At 47.4% G+C, this 22,421-nt stretch overlaps 1 protein-coding gene across 6 annotated transcripts in view; it reads left to right on the top strand.

The window, feature by feature from the left end:
* Window positions 1-22,421, top strand: part of TRIO (trio Rho guanine nucleotide exchange factor) — a 337,805-nt gene that overhangs the window by 200,050 nt on the left and 115,334 nt on the right. For all 6 annotated transcript variants that reach the window (XR_014310227.1, XM_082725152.1, XM_082725151.1 and 3 more), the window contains exons 12-20: window positions 1,420-1,589; window positions 2,558-2,732; window positions 6,983-7,178; window positions 7,898-8,064; window positions 10,068-10,187; window positions 11,660-11,851; window positions 12,332-12,481; window positions 15,837-15,951; window positions 19,556-19,671. Coding sequence is in view for 5 of the 6 variants with exons in the window: in XM_082725152.1 (XP_082581278.1) it covers window positions 1,420-1,589; window positions 2,558-2,732; window positions 6,983-7,178; window positions 7,898-8,064; window positions 10,068-10,187; window positions 11,660-11,851; window positions 12,332-12,481; window positions 15,837-15,951; window positions 19,556-19,671 (1,401 nt within the window). In the remaining variant the exon portion in view is untranslated. The remainder of the gene's footprint in view (window positions 1-1,419; window positions 1,590-2,557; window positions 2,733-6,982; window positions 7,179-7,897; window positions 8,065-10,067; window positions 10,188-11,659; window positions 11,852-12,331; window positions 12,482-15,836; window positions 15,952-19,555; window positions 19,672-22,421) is intronic.

The following is a 22,421-nucleotide window of genomic DNA, read 5'->3' as shown; positions in this document are numbered from 1 at the left end:
TGTGGGCTGTTGATACACACTGTACTATGGGCGATGTCAACAAGTGTTGAAGGAAAGAAACCAGACCAAAAATAGAGTTCCTAGGGTATGATTCCATTTGTATACTTTTTAAGAAAATGCAAGCTAATCTATAGTGAAGGTGATTGCCCAGCAGGGCGGAGCAGAGAGAGACACAGGATTAGAGGGCACAGGAAGACTTTTTGGGGCGATGGAGCTGTTCGCTGTGGACAGCAGGGGTATTTTCGTGGGTGCGTCCATGTTCTAAAACTTTGCAAATTATATCCTGGAAATTCCTGCAGTTTCTTGAGTGTCATTTCTTTACCTCAGGAAAGCAATTTTCAAAAAAAGATGAACTCAGAAGACCCCACACAGCGTGTATTTTGGCAAGCACGGTGTTGCCATTTGGGCCACCGAGGCTGGTCAGCGTCAGGGATGGACGTGCGGTCTGTAAGGGACACGTGGAAGATGCGGGGAAGGGGGTGAATCTTACATCCCTGAGGAAGCAGGAAGCTGTTTCTCCTCCAAGCCACCAGGGCCTGCTTGCCCAGTGCAATCAGCCATCTTTCCCAGTTTCCTCAGTGGCTCCCCCCGGAGGTGGAGGGAGGTAGCGGGCTTGCGGGAAGCTGGGCGAAGTGCTTGGCTCCCGCGGCACCCGAGATCCTTCTTGGTTCTTGCCACTGCCCTTCCAAGTTGTCTTTGCCCCTCCACGTCCCCAGACATATCCTGAGTGTTCGTACCAGTGAGGTCTGATGTGTTTTCGAGAGGCACACTGCTTCCCCAAAAGGACTGCACCGTGGCCGGGTTGGCCGTGGCCCAGGGCGACGTTACTGAGCGGGGCCACCTTGCAGTCTCCGCCAGGCCTGGTGGTGAATTTATTCCACACACGGCACGCTGCCTCCTTCTCTGAGCCCTGTAAAGTGGCCCCATCTGAGCAGTGGTTTAATAATTAATAATGGGTTGTAGTGCCCCTGCTAAAAATAAAATAAAACTGTCCATCTGCTAAGCGAGAGTCAGAGGATGTGTAAAGGAATGCGTTATGCTTAGCAGATGTTTCGGTTGGCGGAGGGGGTCTTTTCTTCCTTCTCTTACGCTGGGATTGAGCCTAAGAAGAATCGGAAAGAGTGACTTCCCTTCCCTTTCCTCTTCTCTTTTGTGACAGTCCCCTCGGGCTCTCTGCCTGTTTATTTTCACCAGGCGGTGGTTGCAAACTGCCCAGTGTGCTGGGCTCCCCGGGCCCGCTCGGGGCGCTCCCTTTCCCGCCGCCCTCCCCTCCCTGGGAGCGGGTTGCTACCCGCTCCTTCAGCCCCGTCGCTTGGCGTCCGCGCCAGGCGCCAGGCCTTCGGGGGGCAGGGGGCGCAGCCGGGGGCGCAGCCGGGGCGGGGGCCGTGGCCCGGCCTCACCGCGCTCTGCCCTCGGCAGCTGTGGACATGGCTGGAGGAGCTGCAGAAGGAGCTGCTGGATGACGTGTACGCCGAGTCGGTGGAGGCCGTGCAGGACCTCATCAAGCGCTTCGGCCAGCAGCAGCAGACGACCCTGCAAGTGACCGTCAACGTGATCAAGGAAGGGGAGGACCTCATCCAGCAGCTGAGGTGGGCCGCCTTGTCCCCGTCCTCCTGCCGGGCGCGGGCGCTTTGAAATCGGGCCAGAGATTTCCCCTTCCCTGAACAATGAGCCGTGACCCCCCGCCCGCCCGGCGCGGTGGCGAACAGGCACTCCCTCTGCACGCAGAGGAGAGCAACAGCCCTTTCTTTCTCTTCTCTGCTTTTCTCTCCCAGCGTCTTTCTGACTCGAGGGTTTCTCTCATGGCAGCAGACTGAGACGCTTTCCCAGCGCTCTGCTTTTAGTAGTATTTCCTCTTCACACTTACCTAATGATTATTGAAATTTCTTCACAGACCAGATTGATTTAAATCTCCGAGGACTGTGTCCCACATTCCTCCCTAGAGGATAATGGGGGTCCTTGTCCTCAGAGTTGGGGCTCAGGGAGACCAGGACTTTGGGGAGGGGCGGACCTGTCCTGAGGTGCTCCTCCGAGCGGGAAGTGGGCCCGGAGCAGAGTCGTGTTAGTGGCTCACTCAGGACGGTGTTTGAATCGTGACTGAGAACTTCACAGGATGCTCACTTTGCCAGCAGCTGGGCGAAAGTGACTTGTTTGGGGCTGAATTGATTGCATTGGAGTTGAACCCCTTGGTGCCGCTCCGACCCCACCACGTGCAGCAGACGGGGAGCGTCTATTCTGTTCTCTCTGCCTGAGGAGAAGAGCGGCTACCGTGGAGCCTCCCTGAAGTTACTTTCCGCCAGAGACTTCCTTTGAGAGCGACGGGGGTGGGGGGTTGCGGAGGGGTTCCTCCGGTGTGGCCTCCAACCTGGCAGCTTGCTTGCGGGAGGAAGCCCAGCCTTGTGTGGTGGGAGGGGCTGCCGATTCCATTTTCGGAGGCCAGCGGCCCGCTTCCTGCCAGCCTTCTTCCCCCTCCGAGGTCCGCGCGGCCGGCCGGATCTGGCGTCTGACAATGGGAGACTTTCTCATGCCTGTCCCGGCCCCTTCTGCCTTTCCGCAGGGACTCGGCCATCTCCAGCAACAAGACCCCCCACAACAGCTCCATCAGCCACATCGAGACGGTGCTGCAGCAGCTGGACGAGGCCCAAGCGCAGATGGAGGAGCTCTTCCAGGAGCGCAAGATCAAGCTGGAGCTCTTCCTGCAGCTGCGCATCTTCGAGAGGGACGCCATCGACGTGAGTGTGCGCTGCTCTTCGGCAGGGCTGCCGCACCTGCTCCTCTCCTTCCTCCTGCAAGGGGGAGGACGGACAGACAGACGGAGGGAGGGGGGAGCGCACCTGGCCCTGGGAACTATCGGCCCCTGCTGGAGGCCGCACTGCAGGGCAGGGGAGGGAAGAGCAGAGCCCATGGGGAGGGAAGCCCAGCTGCCTCCAAGTCGCTTGTGTAAGCCACTCGGGGTCCCATGCCACCCTCCCGGTCTGTGCAGCTCAGGCTCCCACCTGCGCTCCGGGCCCTCACTTCTCCTTTCTGCTGCCCCGGCCCGGCCTCCTTCCAGACAGTGAGAACAGGCCTCGCCTGTGCCGATGGCAGTTTTGGCAGTCTGAAGGCCAGTTTCTTCACAGAAGTGTGTTCACATGATCTTTCATTCTTATTATCTAAATATTACACCTTATATGTGAGGTTTCTTTTCTTTTTCTTCGACAAAAGGGCAGTTCTTAATTCTGTGTCAGAGAAGGTCTTATTTTTGAACTTGATGAAGTACAAGCAGAAGTAAGTATAATTGGATGGCGCCACATCTGTCTGTGGGACGTGATGAACCAAAACTCACTCCAGCCTCGGGGAGGCCTCTTTCCTTGTGCCCGTCAGCTCGGAGAGCAAGTCCCTGTCCAGGTACCTGCAGCCTGCCCACTGGTCCTGTGACTGCCCAGCAGAGTCTGTCGGGCCTGCCTGCCCCATGCTAGTGCCTCAAGGGCGTGCAGACCCAGACCCTCAGTGCCGCTGAAGGCAGAGGGGTGATGGCTGGGCCGTGTGCAGACCGCTTCACTTCTCTCCGCTCAGGGGAGGACCCTTTGCCAGGAGTGGGCCTCGCCTGCTTCTCTCAGGCCTGTCTGTACGCCCAGTTCTGAGTGGGGGTCTTGATGTGCTGTACAGGAACTGGGCCAGGTCTGGTGCAGGGCCTCTTGGGAGTCTGGTAAACCATCTGTCTAAACTTCATCAGTGTTTTAATTAAAGAAAAGCCTTCTTGGCTATTTTCATTGTCATCATTGGTTCATGACAAGAAAAGACTTAAATCCCAGGCACGTTGTCTGGTAAAATCTGTTCTCAGTGTCATGGCCTTTGCAGCCACATGAAGCCATGTAGAGAAACGGACCCCTGTGCGGAGCTCATGAAGGGTCTGCCCGTGGCTGGTGCCGTGTGCCAGTTCTAGGTTGCAGACCGTATGAACAGAGGACCCAGCTTGCCTCTTTTCCTCTGTGGCCTCTACTCACATGAATTGCTTTGATAAACTTAGCTGCTCTTGAGTAGCTTCAGTGAGGAAACATAGAGCAATCAGGCATGATTTGAAGTTTTTCTTCAAGACCTTGTGATAGTTAAAGAAAATCTCTTGCCTTCATTTGCATTGCTGCAACTTTAAAGGAAAAAAAAGATTCTAATTGTCTTTCCATTTTCAACAAAGCAGTATTTTAAAATGTAGCTCAGGAACCAGAAACACAGTTTTCCCCACCTCAAAGCCACAAAATTCCAAGGGGCCGTAAGAAAGCCAGTGTGTCAGGCCAGGGGCTAGTGCTTCCCTGAGGTGAGGACATTAAACCTGCAGTTCAGTCACAGGCCAGCTAAAATGTACTTTAAAAAGCTTTTAGAATGTTTTAGCCCAAGAATCTCTTTTCTCTGGAATAATCCTGAAACAGGAAAACCCGAACAATTGAGGCTTCGCCTGGGATTTTGTCCCTTATCTGGGAAAATGCTCCATCCTACTGCCCGTAGGAGGCATGGAGTTATCTTTGTGGAAGAAACTTACTGTTCCTTGGCCAATTTTTTAAAAAATCCCTGATATCTCTTTTATCTCATAGTCTTGCCATCTCTCAAAAGTGGATTTAGGTTTTCTATGGCTTAGGAATACTGTAGTCTCAGACTGCTGATGTTCCAGATAAAGTCTGCTCTGTTGGTCTGAGAACAACAAAATCTGACTAGCATTCTGTGACAGTCGCTATGGAGCACAGTTATATGTACATTGACGAAGAGGAACTTGTAGAATTCATAAACATTTGGGATCCAATTAAAAACAAAGTTACTTCTCCAAAGAATTTGTGTTCAAAAATGACTTCCACTTTCTTGAGCTTTGTTTTTGCCACCGATTTCCTGTCTTCTCTTGTATGGTTAAGAAGCTATAATGATAAACTTTGGGTGGGATTTTTGCCTGATGATCCTTTGATCACGGCCATTGCCAGGGTTTCTTTAAGCTCAGTGAGTAGTTTTGAATCCTGCTGGTTCTAGAACATTCATCCTTATTTGTTATCTGCTCTTGAGTGTTGTCTGAGCCTGATGCATTTTCCATGAGACATATTGCTGAGTCTGTCTCAGCCACACCTAACCCTCTCCTACCTCAGTGTCTCAGAAAAGGGACCTTAAGAAAGAAAATTCCCCTTAGGGTAGAGATGAAGATTAAAGGTATGGTAAACTCTTTCCTTTTTTTTTTTTTTAATTTTTTTAAAAAAGATTTTATTTATTTATTTGACAGAGAGATGGCAGGTAGGCAGAGAGAGAGAAGGAAGCAGGCTCCCTGCGGAGCAGAGAGCCAGATGTGGGGCTTGATCCCAGGGCCCTGGGATCATGACCTGAGCCGAAGGCAGAGGCTTTAACCCACTGAGCCACCCGGTGCCCTGACTCTTTCCTTTTAAAAAATATTTTCCCTCAGTGACTTTGGCTTATGCATAATTTAATATTTTTAAAATTTATTAATCTTATAAATTAGCCCAATTTAATAAATTAATGTGAATACACATACTATATGCAGACCCTACTAATGACTGAATAAATCCAAAAGATTTGTGCTCTAGGAGTCTGGGGAAGCTTGCAGTTTTTATTACTTCCCATCTCCTAGCTAGGTTCAATGTGACCTCTCTCACGTTGTCAGATTTTTACACTCAGGTAGTCACTGCTCATCTGGATAAGGAAATCAGGACTCATGGGAAAGGTTATTCCACTGAGGTAGAGGTAATATAGTATTCTTTCACAAGAGATTTTTTCCTTCTTTCTGGGTTTCATAATTTTTAGCCTTAATTTTAAAAAGTAGATTACGAAAGTTTTCAAACTGACTCCCAAGTAGCAAGGGTGATGAAGCGAATGTCTACATGCCTGTCTCCCAGATGGGGCAGGATTGTGTCTTCTTGCTGCAAACATCCCCACTCTTATTACTGTTGTGTGGTAGCGTCCTAGAGCCAAGTTTTGCCAGCTTACCGACTTTCGTAAATATCTCTACAAAGTAAGGCCTTTTCCCACATAACCACAGTCTACCACCCCTCACCAATCGGAGTCCTTGATCACTAACTAACACCCAGCCCCTGCTTAGACCTCCGCAGCTGCCTGGGGGCGGGGAGGTGTGGGCACTGCTTGTGTGGCTGATAGTCTTTCCATCCAGAATCATCTCTCCATCCACCCTTCTTTTATTTCCTGCTGTGACTTGTTGGAATGACTGTGTTAGCAGAAGAAATTAGGTCCCATGTTCTACGTTCACTTAGTGATTTTCTTCTGTTTTTTCTTTTCCTGGTATTTCCTATAAACTTGAAAGTTCAGTGTAAAGACATGGTTAAGATTCGCATTCTGTTTCTGTGCCAGATGCTCCCAGGGGCCACGGCTTCACTTCTTAGGTGGCTGGTCCTATCTGGTCCCACTTCTTTAGGGAGCTAATGCTGGTCTGTGGGGTTAAGGGCTGGCGGCCTGACCCTCCCGTGAAGTCCCTCCATCCTTTCCATTGTAGTTGACTGCACATTGATGGTCCTGGCCCGAAGCGTTACTTCACTAGGATTTCAATACAGGATTAGAAAAGAACTTTATAATTTTATTGTTTCTACATTTAATAACTAGATCTATCTATAAAGGGAAACCTTCCTTCATTGTTATCAAAGGTTTAAATAATTATCTCTTTTACCAGGTTCCAGATAAAGGTTGGTTTGCAGACAACTTCTAATCAGAGGAGTTTTTCATTTAATTTTAAGCTTTTTACCCTTCTTCTTTTAAAAAATAAAATCATTAGGAATTAATGTGTTTTTATAGATTTTTAAAATTTTATTCACTCATGATAGATTTTTTTTTTTTTTTGATTTAACTACCCCATCTGTGGCTTGTGGGAGCCCCTATAGCTGGCTTCCATGTCCTTTGGACATGGTCACATTAGTCCCTTCCTTCCTTGCTTGGCACAGTGAGATGCTGCAGCAAATACTTATTTTCTAAGTCTTGGTCCTAAGAAGGTACTCTCCTTTGTCAGATCATCTCAGACCTTGAGTCTTGGAACGATGAGCTTTCTCAGCAAATGAACGACTTTGACACGGAAGATCTCACGATAGCAGAACAGCGCCTCCAGCACCATGCAGACAAAGCTCTGACCATGAACAACTTGACCTTCGATGTCATCCACCAAGGGCAGGATCTTCTGCAGTATGTCAATGAAGTTCAGGCCTCCGGTAAGGAGTGCATGTCATGCTGTCAGTTGCGGTGTTATCATGTCATACAGGAACTCAACCTGTTAGTGTGCCGGCCGCAACGTTTAGTGAGCCACCGTGATGTAGATATTCTGGGTACCGGCTCTTCAGAAGGAACAGTTTGCCGTTCAGGGAGCGGGAACTCCGGTTGTACATCCACAAGTGAAATGGGAATCTCAAGATGGTCACATCCTTCCTTTCCTGTCTTAGCTGATGTGTTACCAGCAGATGTCACTCTAGGCTCAGAAATGTAGAGAGATGTCCCTAGTGCTTGAAACTTAGCAGCAACCTGCTGCTCCGTTCCTCATTTTTCACAAATCAGATTAAATGCTTCCTGAAGAGTAAGCTGGGTGCCAGTGGAGGTGCAGCAAAAACAAGCCCAAATTTGCTCACTGGTCAAGCCAAGGGGCTCGAGTGCCCAGTTACCACTGCAGAAACAGATTGATGGGAAATGGGTTTGGTTTGATTAGCTCTACATTAAGTTTTGCTTTGGAACACATCAGATACATTCTTACAGACCCCCTCGCATGCACATGTAAACACTCCTCTGCCCACTCCGCCTTCCTTGCACTTGGCATTCTAGGTAACAGGCCTGTTCCGGGTGGGGCAGATCATCTTCACAAAAGTGCAGTGTGTGTTGTGCGGCTGAAGAGCGGCAGATGTGCCCATCAACCTCTGGGCTCTCCCTTCATTGTCCGCAGGCGTGGAGCTGCTTTGCGATAGAGACGTGGACATGGCAACCCGGGTCCAGGACTTGCTGGAGTTCCTCCACGAGAAGCAGCAGGAGCTGGACGTGGCGGCGGAACAGCATCGGAAGCACCTGGAGCAGTGCGTGCAGCTTCGCCATCTGCAGGCCGAAGTGAAGCAGGTAAGCCAGCTGCCGGCTTCGAGGGACCCCACGCTACTAGCCCTCCGGGGAGGGACCTCCTGGCCACCTGGGACACAGAGCACAGCTGTTGGAAGCATGGTGTGAATCTCCATATGGCCACAGCTCGGAGGCAAGGACAGAGCCAGTGCCTGGACCGCCATGTGCTTCCTCTGCAGTGGGAGACCTTCCCCGCCCAGCAGGTGGATCACCGGAAGGGAACGTCTGCTTAGTTTGTTTTGTCCTTGGTGGTCTCTTGTTGAAACTGAGCACGTTGCTTCTCAGGCTAAATAACTGTAGGATTGTTCTGCCAGATCGGCTGTTTTCAGTCTGCATGGGGTCACAGGCCAGAGAGGGCTGGGGTTGTCTCCTGTGGGCAGCCTGCTCCACTGTCCTATCTCAGAGAGCATGGCCAGATGAAAATGGAACGTCAGCAAGGGGCTGCTCCTGGCTCCTGGCCGATGGGATTCCTGTGCACACTCCTCGTGTATGTGACATTTTATCTCATGATCGGAGAAACCACTCCTACCGCCGTGATACAGGGAAAGTAGGGCTTTCTGGGATTCCGGTGGAGACACAGAAAAGCGTGTGTTAGGTTGAGCAGGGGGAGAAGGGGCCTCTGGAGTGTGAGCAGGTGTGGGCCCTAAGTGGGCGGCACCCACACTCCGGCAGATACACTCTCACACTGGAGAGCTTTAAGGAGTATTTGCTGGTCTCCCATGTGGTGAGATGAGGTATCGTGATCTGCCTCTTAAAGATCAGTTAATAAAACGTTCCTTCTTGCTAAAAACAAAACAGTGTGTCTGAGAAACAAAGGCATAAACTATTCACGAGGAATTGCATTCACCTATAACAGTCTAAAAGTGGTGCTCAGAAATTACTGACTGGCGTCTGCGTGGCACAGGACAGGTCAGGTAGATACATGGGCGACAAGCTGTCAGGCGGCTGCTGTAGCCCTGGCTCCCCGGCACTTTCCAGGCAGCAGGAGGGGTAAGACATAATGGGGAGGAAGCAGCATTTGCCTCAGAGAAGAAGGGTGTTCACATGGTGCTGGTCTCAGTAGCTGGAGAGAGAGTCCTGACTGTAACAGAGCAATGGTGGCGGGGCAGTGAAGTGGCTTTATTTTAACCTCCGCTCCCCACCCCCCAGAGTCAGGGCTTTCTGAGACAGAAGATGAGGAGAAGTAGGTATTGGGTAGATAAGCAACGGTCTGTGCCACAAATAACTACCCGTGGTGACCTTGCACAGTCCTGTGGTTGCCACAGTTGGGATGCTCTTGTTGGTGTGTGATGCTGAGAATCCCAGGGGGCGACCCTGAGCCTTGGAGCTCCGGGGAATCTGTTCTTCGGTTAGCGGGCCGTTTAGCACTGGCACTAAATTGGAAAGTATGTTGGTGAAATAAAACAGTTCCCTTATTAAGCAGTTTGCTAATTTTGCATATTTATTTAAAAAGGAATGAAAAATATTTTTCTTGGTTATCAGGGAATTATTTCGTGTTTTTTCTAAAGATTTTATTTACTTGAGAGAGAGCGAGTGTGCGGGTGCACGCATGAGCAGGAGTGGAGGGGCAGAGGGAGAGGGAGGAGCAGACTCCCCGCTGAGCAGGGAGCCCAGGACCCTGGGATCATGCCTGGGAAGGCAGAGGCTAAACCGACTGAGCCACCTAGGCACCACATTTTCAGGGAACTGTGGTAGTAGATATTCTAATAGGTCATCATAATCTGTTTTGACCTGTGGACTAATACTCACAATCCTCCGGACTCCCCACCTCTTCGGCACCCATTTGAAGCTGTAAGAGAACTGATTTAATTTTAAAATGCAGCACTCAGGATCGGATACTGTGGAAAGACGTCAGGCTGTCGGCAGAGGGATCATAAGGAAACCCGTGCTTCACAGCTGACATGAACAGCTTGAGCACCTTGTCCGAGTGGCTCGTGTCCCTGCTGGCCCACAGGGGGATCTCCTGCGGGGGGCTGATGCTTGGAGGTCCCCGTGTCGTGTTTCAGGTGCTGGGCTGGATCCGCAACGGAGAGTCGATGCTGAACGCTGGACTCATCACAGCCAGCTCGTTGCAAGAGGCAGAGCAGCTGCAGAGGGAGCACGAGCAGTTCCAGCACGCCATCGAGGTAGGGATGCCGGCCCGCCTCCCGCCTCCCGCCTCCCGCCTCCCGCCTCCCTCCTGGTCTGCTGAGCCCCCGCTGCCAGGAGCACGTGCACCTGAGAACCCTAGCTGGAGTCTGGGCTGAGGGGCTTTACGTTTTGTGGGTCTTGCCACATGCTCCTGGACAGAGCAGAGTTGTGCACATTACCAATAAACAGCACCGTCCATGGAACTCCTCGACCCTGGTTCCAAGCAGCAGTCCTCACCTTCGTGGGTCAGTGCCAGGCCAGGTCCAGGCCCGCTCAGATTCACTGTCACGGCACATGAATTAATTATTTGTTGTGTTTTTGGGGAGGGGGGAGTTAATTATGGTAGGTAGTCTCAAGGTATTGGGAAAAAGAGCATTTGATTACAGATTACTTGTTATATACATTGAGAAAAAAGCCACAGAAAATACCATTAATTTATTTTCAAGATGGACGTATTTTCAACTACTCAGCTCCAACAGACACATATTAACACTTCTTCCTGAAGCCCAGACTCTAGGCATCTTCTGAAAACTATACGCTATGCCTAGTGATTTCTAATAATTAAGTTGCTAATACGTGTCAGTGTGTCTGTGTGAAGGACAGCGTTGGTCATGTTGCATATAATCTTTTGTGAGGTCATTTAGTACCTTTCTAGTAAAATGCAAAATTTTGCTGTGGCAAAAAAAAAAAAAAAAAAAGTAGAAAAAGAAAATTACTCTGTGTCCACAGAGACCCATGTACTCCCCCCTAACTGCTCTTCTGTCTGGTGCTGTGATTCTTCTTTGGGAGAATCTGACCTGTCAGCCCCTCACGGAATCTTCTAATGAACATCCACAAGCAGGAATTCCTACTGGGTTTCTGATGTTATTTTGATATTTTAATATGGCATGAGCCTCCAGAGTATACCCTTAGCTCCTTCCTGGCTTTGAATTATGTTTCTCTCTCTTTCTTTTTAAAGGTCTATAGTTCTTGAAAACTTTTTACTCAAGTCTAAAGTTTAAGGTAAAAATGAAAAAGGCATTCAGGGTGGCCACCTTTTCTCCATGTGTCTGTGTGCCTCCAGCTGCTGTTATAAGGAAGCTCAATAGGAAGAATAAACTTGGAACATTTCAGCAGCTTTTTCAGAGTATTGGCTCTTAAGGCTTTTCTCTGCTATTTCTCAAGCTGAGAACCCCACGATGGGGACCCATTCTGGAATGTCATAATGAATTTCATCTTCATTAGGTAATTTAAATATAAATGCAATTGTTGTTAGGCATGAAAACTATGAAAACAACTTCTTCTTCTTCTTCTTCTTTTTTTGACCGAGCAGTCTGCTGTGTTTGTGGAAGTGTCCTAATGAGTATTAAGTGAAGTTGTTTCTATAAAAACAGGAGGAGCGGTACCACAGCAGCCTTCCGTGTTTCTTTCCAGTAAATGCATGGCAGCCCTGTTAAGTAAGCATCCCTTCTCCTTTCTATTTCCTTAGAAAACACACCAGAGCGCCCTGCAGGTGCAGCAGAAGGCAGAAGCCATGCTGCAGGCCAATCACTACGACATGGACATGATTCGGGACTGCGCCGAGAAGGTGGCCTCCCACTGGCAGCAGCTCATGCTCAAGATGGAAGACCGTCTCAAGCTCGTGAACGCGTCTGTCGCCTTCTACAAAACCTCAGAGCAGGTGAGGAGGCAGGTCCTGTGCCCTGGGCTCCTGACCAGCCTTTTATGTTGAGCTGCGTTTTATCGGACAGCTCTGTCATTAACCCCGCAGTCATTACTAAGCCCGTCAGTTCAACTGCAGGCAGGGAAGAGCATTCTAGAAGTAGAAGAATTACTGCTTATCTCAGGAATCAAAGAGTAATAGGTTGGAAAGGAGCTGAGAAGACCTTCGTTTTCCTCTCATTTAAATACATAGGCTGAAACACACCAGAGAGAGACCAGGAATTCTGCTTTTATTTGGTTTTTGTTCTGAAAGGCCTGTCTACTGCCTGCTTTGTCCCCTGCATTTGTCCTCGCTTAAGACAGAGCCCATGGTTCCTTCCAATGGTCTTGGTCCCCAGGCCAGCACCTTTGTCCCCAGCATATGACCTGCCACACTTGCCAGAGATGCTGACCTGTGCCTGACCGGCCTGCTCTGAGCCTGCAACTCCTCTGCTCACAGGTCTGCAGTGTCCTCGAGAGCCTGGAGCAGGAGTACAAGAGAGAAGAGGACTGGTGTGGAGGAGCTGACAAGCTGGGCCCCAACTCGGAGACGGACCATGTCACTCCAATGATCAGCAAGCATCTGGAGCAAAAGGAAGCATTCCTGAAGGTATGTAGGCAGCCCTTTGGGGTGCTGGTGCCTCTCTGAACAGGGGACACAGACGTGAGAGGGTTTGCCTGAAGGTGGCAGGGTCTGGACTGTCCTGTCAGAGAACCACAGATGTCCCCACGTGCCAGGCGTCTGGCTGCCTCCACGTCCCGGGGGCTCCCCCTACCTGCAGCTTTCCCCTGTGTGACATTGCATCAGCCCGGGGCCAGCTGGTCAGAGAAAGTCTTAAAATCTTCCATTTGTGATTTGCACTCTGGTTTTCCCAGAGAGCTGGAAACCCCTGTGAATAGGGCCTGGATGGACATCAGAACACCAGATGATTCTGAACAGAGACTGACTGATTTGGTGAGACAGAAATGCCTATAGCTTAAAGAATCTTCCTTTGGAAATTCAGCCTTTTTAGAAATAAAGCCTGAACCCAGTGCAGAGTAGACCCAAAGCAGGAACAGCTCTTGTGGTATGCAGGGTTGGTTACTTCGTTCAGGAAGCATTTCCTGCAAAAGAAACTTAATCCCATTCAAGCCCGGCTGGAAGTCTGGACTCTGAGAAGCTTTAAATGAGGAGGTTCTCTAGTTGCCTTTGTCGTGTGTGTACCTAAATCACCCAGATGTTCTACAAGGTGCTTAAAACATTGGGCAACATTTCCATGTTTCTGTGATGCGTTCTTTCACTCTTGACAATCTTCTGAGGCTCTACTTGTCGTCACTCAGACCTTCAAGAATAGGTGCGGTGTGTGCTTTTCATTGTCACTTTATTGAGTTTTGCTTTGGCATTCTGATCTCCCGACCCCATTTCCTGTTACATTTCATAGTTTCTGTTTCCATCCCGAAGGTGATGTCTGTCCTGACAGAGTTACTGTTTAGTCTGGGAGAACAGATTGTAACTCTTAGAAAATTCTATCTGGTCATTTGTTTTGAGTTTCCATTACATGACTTTCTTTTTAGCCGATCAGGGTGGGAAAGCGGCTGGTGACTCCCTCAGCCTCCAGCTGAACCATTTCAAAGGGGACTTGAAAGCTCCAGCCTTATGTGTCCTTGTTGTTACGTTTATGAAATGCCCACCACCGTGAGGACATTTCGGTTGGAACCCTCATAATTTGCCTCTCTTTCTCTGCAGTCTATTCAGAATAAAGCAGAATTAAATACTCCGTAGTCTAAGTAAGACAGATACTTAAATAAAATTATAAAACAAAATACTCACTAATCTGTTCACATTCCTTTACTCAGCTAGGTTCACTAGTGTCTGTGTATTGGATATCTTTAAACTTTTCACTATGAAAGTTTAAAGATACATACAAAAATAGAACAGGTAACAAACTCCTGGGTCCTTATCCAGTGTCTGTAAACATCGGCACCTGGGCATAATGCCCACCTTCCCTGGGCTGCTTTAAATTCTAGATGCTACATCATTTTATTTGTAAATACTTCCATATGTATCTAAACAGTAAATTCTGCCTTTCTGAAACAACCGCAATATCATTTTTAGATCCTGGAAATTAACAGTATCTCTTATACAAAATCCAACAGTGTTCAAATTTCCCATTTCAATTGTCCAATTGAATTCAATTGGTTCAAATTGACCAATATTGTCTTTTATATGTGGTTTTAATCAGGATTCAAACACGGTCCGCCTGTTGACTGTATCGACATATTTCTGAAACCTCTTTTAATCTAAATACCAGCCCCTCTTTTATTACTATCTATTAGCTGAAGAAGTAAGTCACCCAGGCTGTAGCATTTCTCTCCCTCTGGATTTCTGTAATTGCATCCTGGGGAGACATTTTGTGCCATCCTGGATTCTCTAAGTGTGTTCTGTTGAGAGCCTCATTTCAATTCAGGCTGGAGTGTGAGTGTGTGTGCGCGTGTGCTCCGCATACCTGGTGTTCTGTTAGGAGGCACACAAGTTCCGCTTCTCTTTGTGTCTGTGTGATACGAGGACTTCCCAGTGCTTCAGACGTGCGGAGTCCGTTCATCCATCATGTGCTTCTCTGTCTGCATTTACCTGATGGGCCTAGTACCCTGGGGTGAGAATGCCACGTTAGGAGTTGCAGAATGGTGAGATTCTGTCTTCTTCTGCCTTGATGAGCTAGAATTATTCCCTCCTTAGCTATTTGGTTACTCTCAAACAGAATGTGTCCAGAAAAGTCAGGCTTGAATCTTTCCATTTGCTTATCATTTTCAGAATAATGGGTTCTTTGCCCTGGCAACCTCTACATAGGATTAATTTTTGTTCTGTCTTCCTGGATTTTAAGATATTTGGTATATTTTGATCAATTGCAGTCATTTATCCTTTTATACTCAACTCGTCCCATTCATGGAAGCTCCTTCCAGTCAGGTTGGCTCTGACGTCCTCCTCGCATAACCACAGTCGTCCGCTGCCGCTTCCTCACTGTTTGGAACGCAGCCGATTTCAGGCTAATCTGTGGAGACTCAGGATACGTTCTTCTTTTAATTAAAAACTGTCCCAACTCCATCTACTGCAAAGGCCTGGAAACAGTGACCACCCAGAAACAATGAGCTTCCTGTGTCTTGTCCAGATTGTGGCCTAAATACCCTATATCTGAAGGAGGAGACAGAGCTTCTGGAAGAAAGAGTAACTCCAGAAAGGAGATAGGAAATGGATAAGATTTCCAACTCAAATATAATTAAGAATATTTTTCCTCTTGTTTTTTAAAAATATATTAGTAAAATTAACTTATTTGGTTTATAAATGTGGAATCCACCAGTTATCTATTGCCATAGTAACACCACAAATCAAGGCACCCCCAAACTGACGGCTCACCCCAGGGGTTGGCAGTCTAAGCCCCTGAGAGCTGAATCCATCTGCTCTCCCCATCTCCGTGCTGCCCGTGGCTGCTTTCCTCCACAGTGGCTGGGTTCAGTACTGGCAACAGGGAGACAGAAAATCTATGACTTGGAAAGCTGAAAATACTGTCTGCCTTTTCTAGAAATCCGGGCACAGCTTAGCTGGGTGCTCTGAGTCAAGGTTTCTCCCAAGGCTGTAGTCAGGGTGTTGCCTGGGAGATGTGGTCAGCTCAAGACCTGGCAGGAGAAGGCCTCCAGCTTCTCCCTCTGACTGCCAGCAGCCACTCTCAGTCCCCTGCCCCGTGCGCCTCTCTGTAGGGTGGCGCTCAACACAGCAGCTGGTTTCATCAGAGCAAGAGCTCCAAGACAGATTTTTTTTTTAAATTGAAAGAGGATATAACCTATGCACTCTCCAAACCGCAAGTTGGCCCGATGAATGTTTTAGGTCAAGACATGCGTTAGAGCTGTATGGTGTTGTCGTCCGTATGTACTCAAAACATGTGTTTGTCTAAGTCATGTTAACAACACGCTGCCCTCCATGTATCTCTTAGGCTTGCACACTCGCTAGAAGGAATGCAGATGTCTTCTTGAAATACCTGCACAGGAACAGTGTCAACATGCCAGGAATGGTGACACATATCAAAGCCCCTGAACAACAAGTAAAAAGTGAGTACCGCTACGAGTCATTCTACTGGCGAGCAGTACGAGTTGTTTGGCAGGAAGTGTTCGAAGATCCTGACATCCAGGGCTTCATTTTATTTGTTTTTATGTTTTATTTTTAAATTTTTATATTTTATTTATTTATTTGAGAGAGCACACGTGAGAGAGCACAAGCACAAGCTGGGGGAGCAGCAGAGGGAGAGGGAGACGCAGACCCCCCACTGAGCAGGGAGCCTGATGCGGGGCTTGACCTCTGGACCCTGGAATCATGACTTGGGCCAAGCAGCCGCGGCCGCTTAACTGCTTAACGGATTGAGCCACCCACGGCTTCATTTTAAATGTCTGTTTCATATTAACATTCTTGGCAGTTACCTTTGTTTAATAATAAAATATGAAGCAAATGATATAGATTGATACTTCGTTGAATAAAGTTGAAGAGTATAAGCAGGGACAAAATGCAGCATGATATTTATTAGCATGGACTATTTTGTGCAAGCAAGGGAAAATATTGTAAATTGGGGGAAAAGGAAAACCAGAATCTATCTCATTGGCAATTTTTGAAGTTGAAGAGTATAAGCAGGGACAGAATGCAGCATGATATTTATTAGCATGGACTATTTTGTGCAAGCAAGGGAAAATATTGTAAATTAGGGGAAAAGGAAAACCAGAATTTATCTATAGTCAAATACTTTTAAAAGTTCAAGTCAGGAAATTGTACACCAAAGTTTTTGCTGGAAGGTATTATTGATTCTATATACTTAAAGCATTAATAAAATCAAATTGCCAAATATCATACCTTTTGGTATCATTTGAGTGTAAAAGTCTATAAAGGTATGTTTTTATGTATGCATATATATAATGTAAGTGCGTAGAAACTGATCTGGGAAAATTTGATACTAAACTGTTAATAGGATCAGTATGAATAGAAGCAAGGGGGACGGAGGGTTTTTACTTTAGAATTCTGACTGAGTACTTAACAATGAAAATACATGAAGGTGTTCTCTAACTTAAAACTTGGATTTAATCATAGTTTTTTTTTGTTTGTTTGTTTGTTTTGTTTTGTTTTTTACAATTAAGATGACTTGGAAATAGATCCTCAGAAAAATGAATAAGAGTTTGAGAGAGTCTTGACAGCAAGGCCCCTGCCGTCCTCCCGGGGGCTTCAGAGGCTGGCAGTAAACAGAGGAGGAACCTGGGCCCACAGCCTGAGCGCTCAGAGTTGGGTTTCATAACCCATTAACAAATGATTCATCTCACTTTTTAAACCCATACAATGGGCAGAAACTTTTGTACCTTATATTCCCTCCTTGTTCATCTGGATTCATCTGTCAGAGTTGTCACAGAAAAATGTCACATTGGTAGAGTCCCCAGGCTACACAGAGGAGAGTCATCTTTGGTGGATTTCTCTCTCGGGGAGATGAGTGACTAACACAGCCACTTCTCAGCAAGTTACTGGCATTGGTGATCAGTTCATTTGGCTCATTTCCTATGACCGTCACTGCCTTTCTCTCCTCCATCAGTATTGCCTTTGGTTGTTGGTTGTACTCGGCTTTCTTTGATCGCAGATGTAAGGATCCTTACCACGTTGTACCAGTCCGAGGGGTGTGTGTGCGTGTGAGGAGTGTGTGTCCCACATGCACATTTCCTGGGTGGTCACTGTGTTTGCTGCTCTGTGTTATCATTCTGGATGCTCTGAAGAGCTAAAACCGAAATGTCCCATTTCTCTCATTGGGCACTTGGGGACAAGAGATTTACATGTGTAACAGTGCAGTAAATCCATGTAAGGGTGATGGTGCCGGAAGAGACTGTGTCCCAGGACCCCAGATAGTCCTTCAGGGGCATGAGGAAGCCCCAGGGGGGTTTCCGTCTTAGTCCCGGTGGGGTGCTCCATGCTCTGCCTGGCCGCTTACTCTCCCCAAGTCAGTCGGGCCCCAGGCAGGGACTGTAGAAAGAAGAGCCTGGAAATGACCCATTGGCTCATGTTAGTTTTACACGTGATGTTTTTATTTAAATGGTAGCTTAATTTTTTGACTAGCCTCAAACTTCAAAGTCTTAATTTGTGTCACTACATTAGTTTACTTTTTCAGTAAAGATAGTGGAGCATGACCACCGAGCTCCCTCGTAAATCCTGCTCACAGGTTCATGTTAAGTATCTAACTCTTGATCTCAGCTCAGGTCTTGATCGCAGGGTGGTAAGTGCAAGCCTCAGATTGGGCTCCAACACGGGGTGTCAAGTCTACTTAATAATAATGTATCTTAGTCCTCTTTCTATATCAGACTTTAAAGATCTGCTCTATCATATGGATATCTAATGTCCAGTATAATGATTTCATAGTTGACTTAACCTGTCCCCTAGTTGGGCTCAGATGTCACTGCCAGTTTTTCCAAACAGTGCCTTCATGTTCATGCACCCGAGTACATATGGCTTGTGTAAGCACTGTACATCTGAAGGATAAATTGCTGGTTCAGAGATGTGCGCGCTTCCGGTGATGCCACCTATTGCCAGAGTGCCCGCTGCAAGAGTGGTGCTGTTTCCCCTCAGTAATACGGGGTCACCCGTGCATGTTCCTCTCCCCCCATCCTGCCAGTGCTGGATAGCACCAGTGCTTGCAGGAAAAGCGTGCGGGATGGCCTCTTTGTTGGAGTGAGGTTAAACATGTTTGTGTGTATTTAGTGGTCATGTTACAAACTTCACGTTTATATGCTTTGCTTGGGGCACCCGGATGGCTTAGTCAGGTAAGCGTCTGCTTTCAGCTCAGGTCATGATCCCAGGGTCCTGGGATTGAGCCCCATGTAGGGCTCCCTGTTCAGAGGAGAGTCTCTTCTTCCTCTCCCTCTGCCCCTCCACCTGCTTGTGCTCACGCTTTCTTGCACGATCACTCTCTCAAATAAATAAATAAAATCTAAAAATAAAAACAAATCTTTTTACACTTTGCTCATTTTTCTAATGAACCTTTCATCTTTTTCCTGACTAGCAAGTACATTTGGTCTGTGTCTTATATTTTTCCAATAATTTTAACTTGCTTTTTATTGGTGCTGTACTGTTATGGTGGGTTTTTTTTTTTATCTATCGGGGTTTTTTGGCCTTTCTGGCTCCATGCTTCTCTGCTTTGTGTCCTTGCTTCTCCTAATGATTTATATTTTTGTTTTTGTCTTTATTTTTTAAAAAAAGGAGAAGAAAAAAAAACTGTTTTCTTCTAGTACTTCACCATTATGACATAGATCCTATATACTAAATAACTTCTACAAGAAGGTTTTAATGTTGTTGAACAAATTACCTACTCCTGAAGTTTTTCCAGCCATTGTCAGATTGCCCTGCAGGGGGTGCATAGCTTATCCCACTCATCCAGATAACGCGAGATATTGGACGTCAGCCTTCAGTTTCCCATGACCTCAATCATAAGATAACCGATTGGGGTAAGAGCAGAAGGAGAGCTCTGGTGGACACACTCACTCACTGAGTGGGGAGAGCAAGCTGTGTGGCCCTTAATCTAATACTCTGTCTTGCACTGACATTTGCATAAAGTCTTTAAATAACATTGGATGGGATTTTGCAAGTGTTTCCACTGCTTGTAAGTACCAACATACGTCTTTGTTTTTGCTCTCTTAGATATCTTGAATGAACTCTTCCAGCGGGAGAACAGGGTATTGCATTATTGGACCATGAGAAAGAGACGGCTAGACCAGTGCCAGCAGTACGTGGTCTTTGAACGAAGTGCCAAGCAGGTCGGTCATTACACCAGGCTCCCCTGTGCTCTCTGGCCTCCACTGGGTGGCTCTTGACACATCAGCCGTTTTTGAAAACCACTTTCAAATGATCAAAACAGTCATGTCTTTTAAATAAATTTGTCATGAAAAGAAAACCCCTACCCTGTAAAAATGTGATTTGGGCCCTCAGCAAGTGTGTCACACAGCTGGCCTCCCCTGCCATTAGCTCAGACATAAGACCACCAGGTACAAGCCCTAATGACAATGATTCAAAAATTGTTGCAGAAGCTAGGTTCTGTACTTGTAGAAATACTATAGTGGGTGGGTTTTTTGTTGTTTTTTGTTGTAATTATATTTTCAAGATAAAATTTTGTTCTTCAGATAACTTGAGCTAAAATTAGGTAAGAAATGTTTCAGAATTTCTAAGAATTCAGCAGAGTTAAAAAATGTTCATGCAGTTAACTAATTCAGAGACTTCAAGAGAGTGCATTTGCGGAGCATGGGGCTTGCTCACTTAGTAGAGCACAGGACTCCTGATCTCAGGGTCATGAGTTCAAGCCGCATGGTGGGTGTAGAGCCTACTTAAAAAATAAGTAAAAAGGTAAGGCTAGAGTTTCCGTCTTCTGAAGTCATTTTGGGATAAGTGCTTCCACCAGTATGGTTAATCGTGGAAGATCGTTTTAGGGTAAAATCTGTCTGACCCTAACATGAACTACGATTCCTGTCACTTCTTGGCATTAACGGTAGCACAGGAATCCGTAAGCTGTTGGTCCAGAATGTGGAGAGTCTGGAGGGCACGGAGGGCAGAAGTCTCGCTTGCAGAACACCTGTGTGAGCCATCTCGTGTTCTGCATGTCGGGGAGCTTAAAGTCACTGGGGCCTCTTCAGTGCTGTGGGTCGTGGTCACTATCAGACATGGACAGTCTTCTAATTTCACCGGTGCCTGCCACAGAGTTGGCATTCAGTTAAATCTTTTAGCTCAAGAAAGATTGAATTTTCCTCAGCACAGTTTCCCACTTAGGGAGAATATTTTCGATTTGGTCAGTATTGGTTTCAGGTGGGCAGTGAGGGGCTCAGAACGGCTTAGTTCCCCTGAGGCTAGTAAGCCAGAGCTCCTGGACTGTAGACCTGGCACCAGCTTCAGCCCTTCCCTTATCTCGGCTGATGTTACCAGAAGTAGTTAGAGTCCCAACAGAAGTGGCAAGCAGCATTTTTCAGTGTTTAAATATATTTTATTTAATGACAGTTCAACCGAATTTTAGACTTACGGGGCCTAGTTTTGTTTCTAAGTAGAGATTGTCTCATAATCTCTTCTCATATGTCTTTCTTTATTGTTTCTCTACCGAAAGACTAGCAGTCATTTAGCTACAGAGAACACAATTGTAAATAATTACTTTAATAGAGAAAAACAATGGAATGTGTTGTTGCTTTTTCCTGAAGTCAGTTCATTTGCCCAAAATGAAATCTGGAAGTGCTGGCCTTTGCAAGCCTGTTGGGTTCTGTTCTGTACTGTGCTCACAGTCCTGCACTGAAACTGCTTATCTATAACCCCAGTTCTGGAGGCGCTCCCTGATGCACGGCACCCTGAGCTTAACTGGCAGGAATGCAGAGTGCTGATTCAGGCCCCGGCTCTGGGGGCGCGTCCCGGCCCTCGGACTTCCCAGGCTCCTCTGGCCTCCTCCGTGCTCTCCCCAGGCTCCCCGCTGGCGTTCTGCTAGGCTGCATGGGGCTGGCTCTTTCTTCTGTTTCCTGTGTTCTTACCTCCTCTGCTGGTACCTCCCAGCCCTGACCCCCACTTAGGGTCTGCAGATTTAGAAATCCCAGCTGCCTCCGTGGTATCTACTTTGGCCTTGCTGAGACCAGAACTGGACTCATGAACCCTATCCCCCCTCCTCATCTTCTGTGGGTGTCCCCCAAGCCCCCTCATCTTTTCTTTTTAATTTTTTTTCAGTGTTCCAAGATTCATTGTTTATGCACCACACCCAGTGCTCCATGCAATACATGCCCTCCACAATACCCACCACCAGGCTTACCCAGCCCCCCACCCCCCCCCCTCCAAACCCCTCAGTTTTTTTCTCAGAGTCCACAGTCTCATGGTTCATCTCTCTCTCCAATTTCCCCCAACTCACTTCTCTTCTCCATCTCCCTACGTCCTCCATGTTATTCCTTATGCTCCACAGATAACCGAAACCATATGATAATTGACTTTCCCTGCTTGACTTGTTTCACTCAGCATAATCTCTTCCAGTCCTGTCCCTGTTGATACAAAAGTTGGGTATTCATCTTTTATGATGGAGACATAATACTCCATAGTATGCACGGACCATATCTTTTTTATCTATTTGTCTGCTGAAGGGAATCTTGGCTCTTTCCACAGTTTGGTGACTGTGGCCATTGCTGCAATGAACATTGGGATACAGATGGCCCTTCTTTCCACTATATCTGTATCTTTGGGGTAAATACCCAGGAGTGCAATTGCAGGGTCATAGGGAAGCTCTATTTTTAATTTCTTGAGGAATCTCCACACTGTTCTCCAACGTGGCTGCACCAACTTGCATTCCCACCAACAGTGTAAGAGGGTTCCCCTTTCTCCACGTCCTTGCCAACACTTGTTTTTTCCTGTCTTGTTGATTTTGCTGGCCCCCTTGTCTTACGGAGTGTGTCCTCCAGGCTCCATCTTCCTCTGTGGGTGTCCCCCCTCATCTTATGGGGTGTGTCCCCCAGGCTTCATTGTCCTATGTGGGGATGTCCCCCAGCCCCCATCATCT

Source organism: Mustela nivalis (assembly GCF_964662115.1).
Source record: "Mustela nivalis genome assembly, chromosome: 3".
In the NCBI taxonomy this organism is placed as follows: domain Eukaryota; kingdom Metazoa; phylum Chordata; class Mammalia; order Carnivora; family Mustelidae; genus Mustela; species Mustela nivalis.
This window is presented reverse-complemented; position numbering and strand designations above follow the sequence as displayed.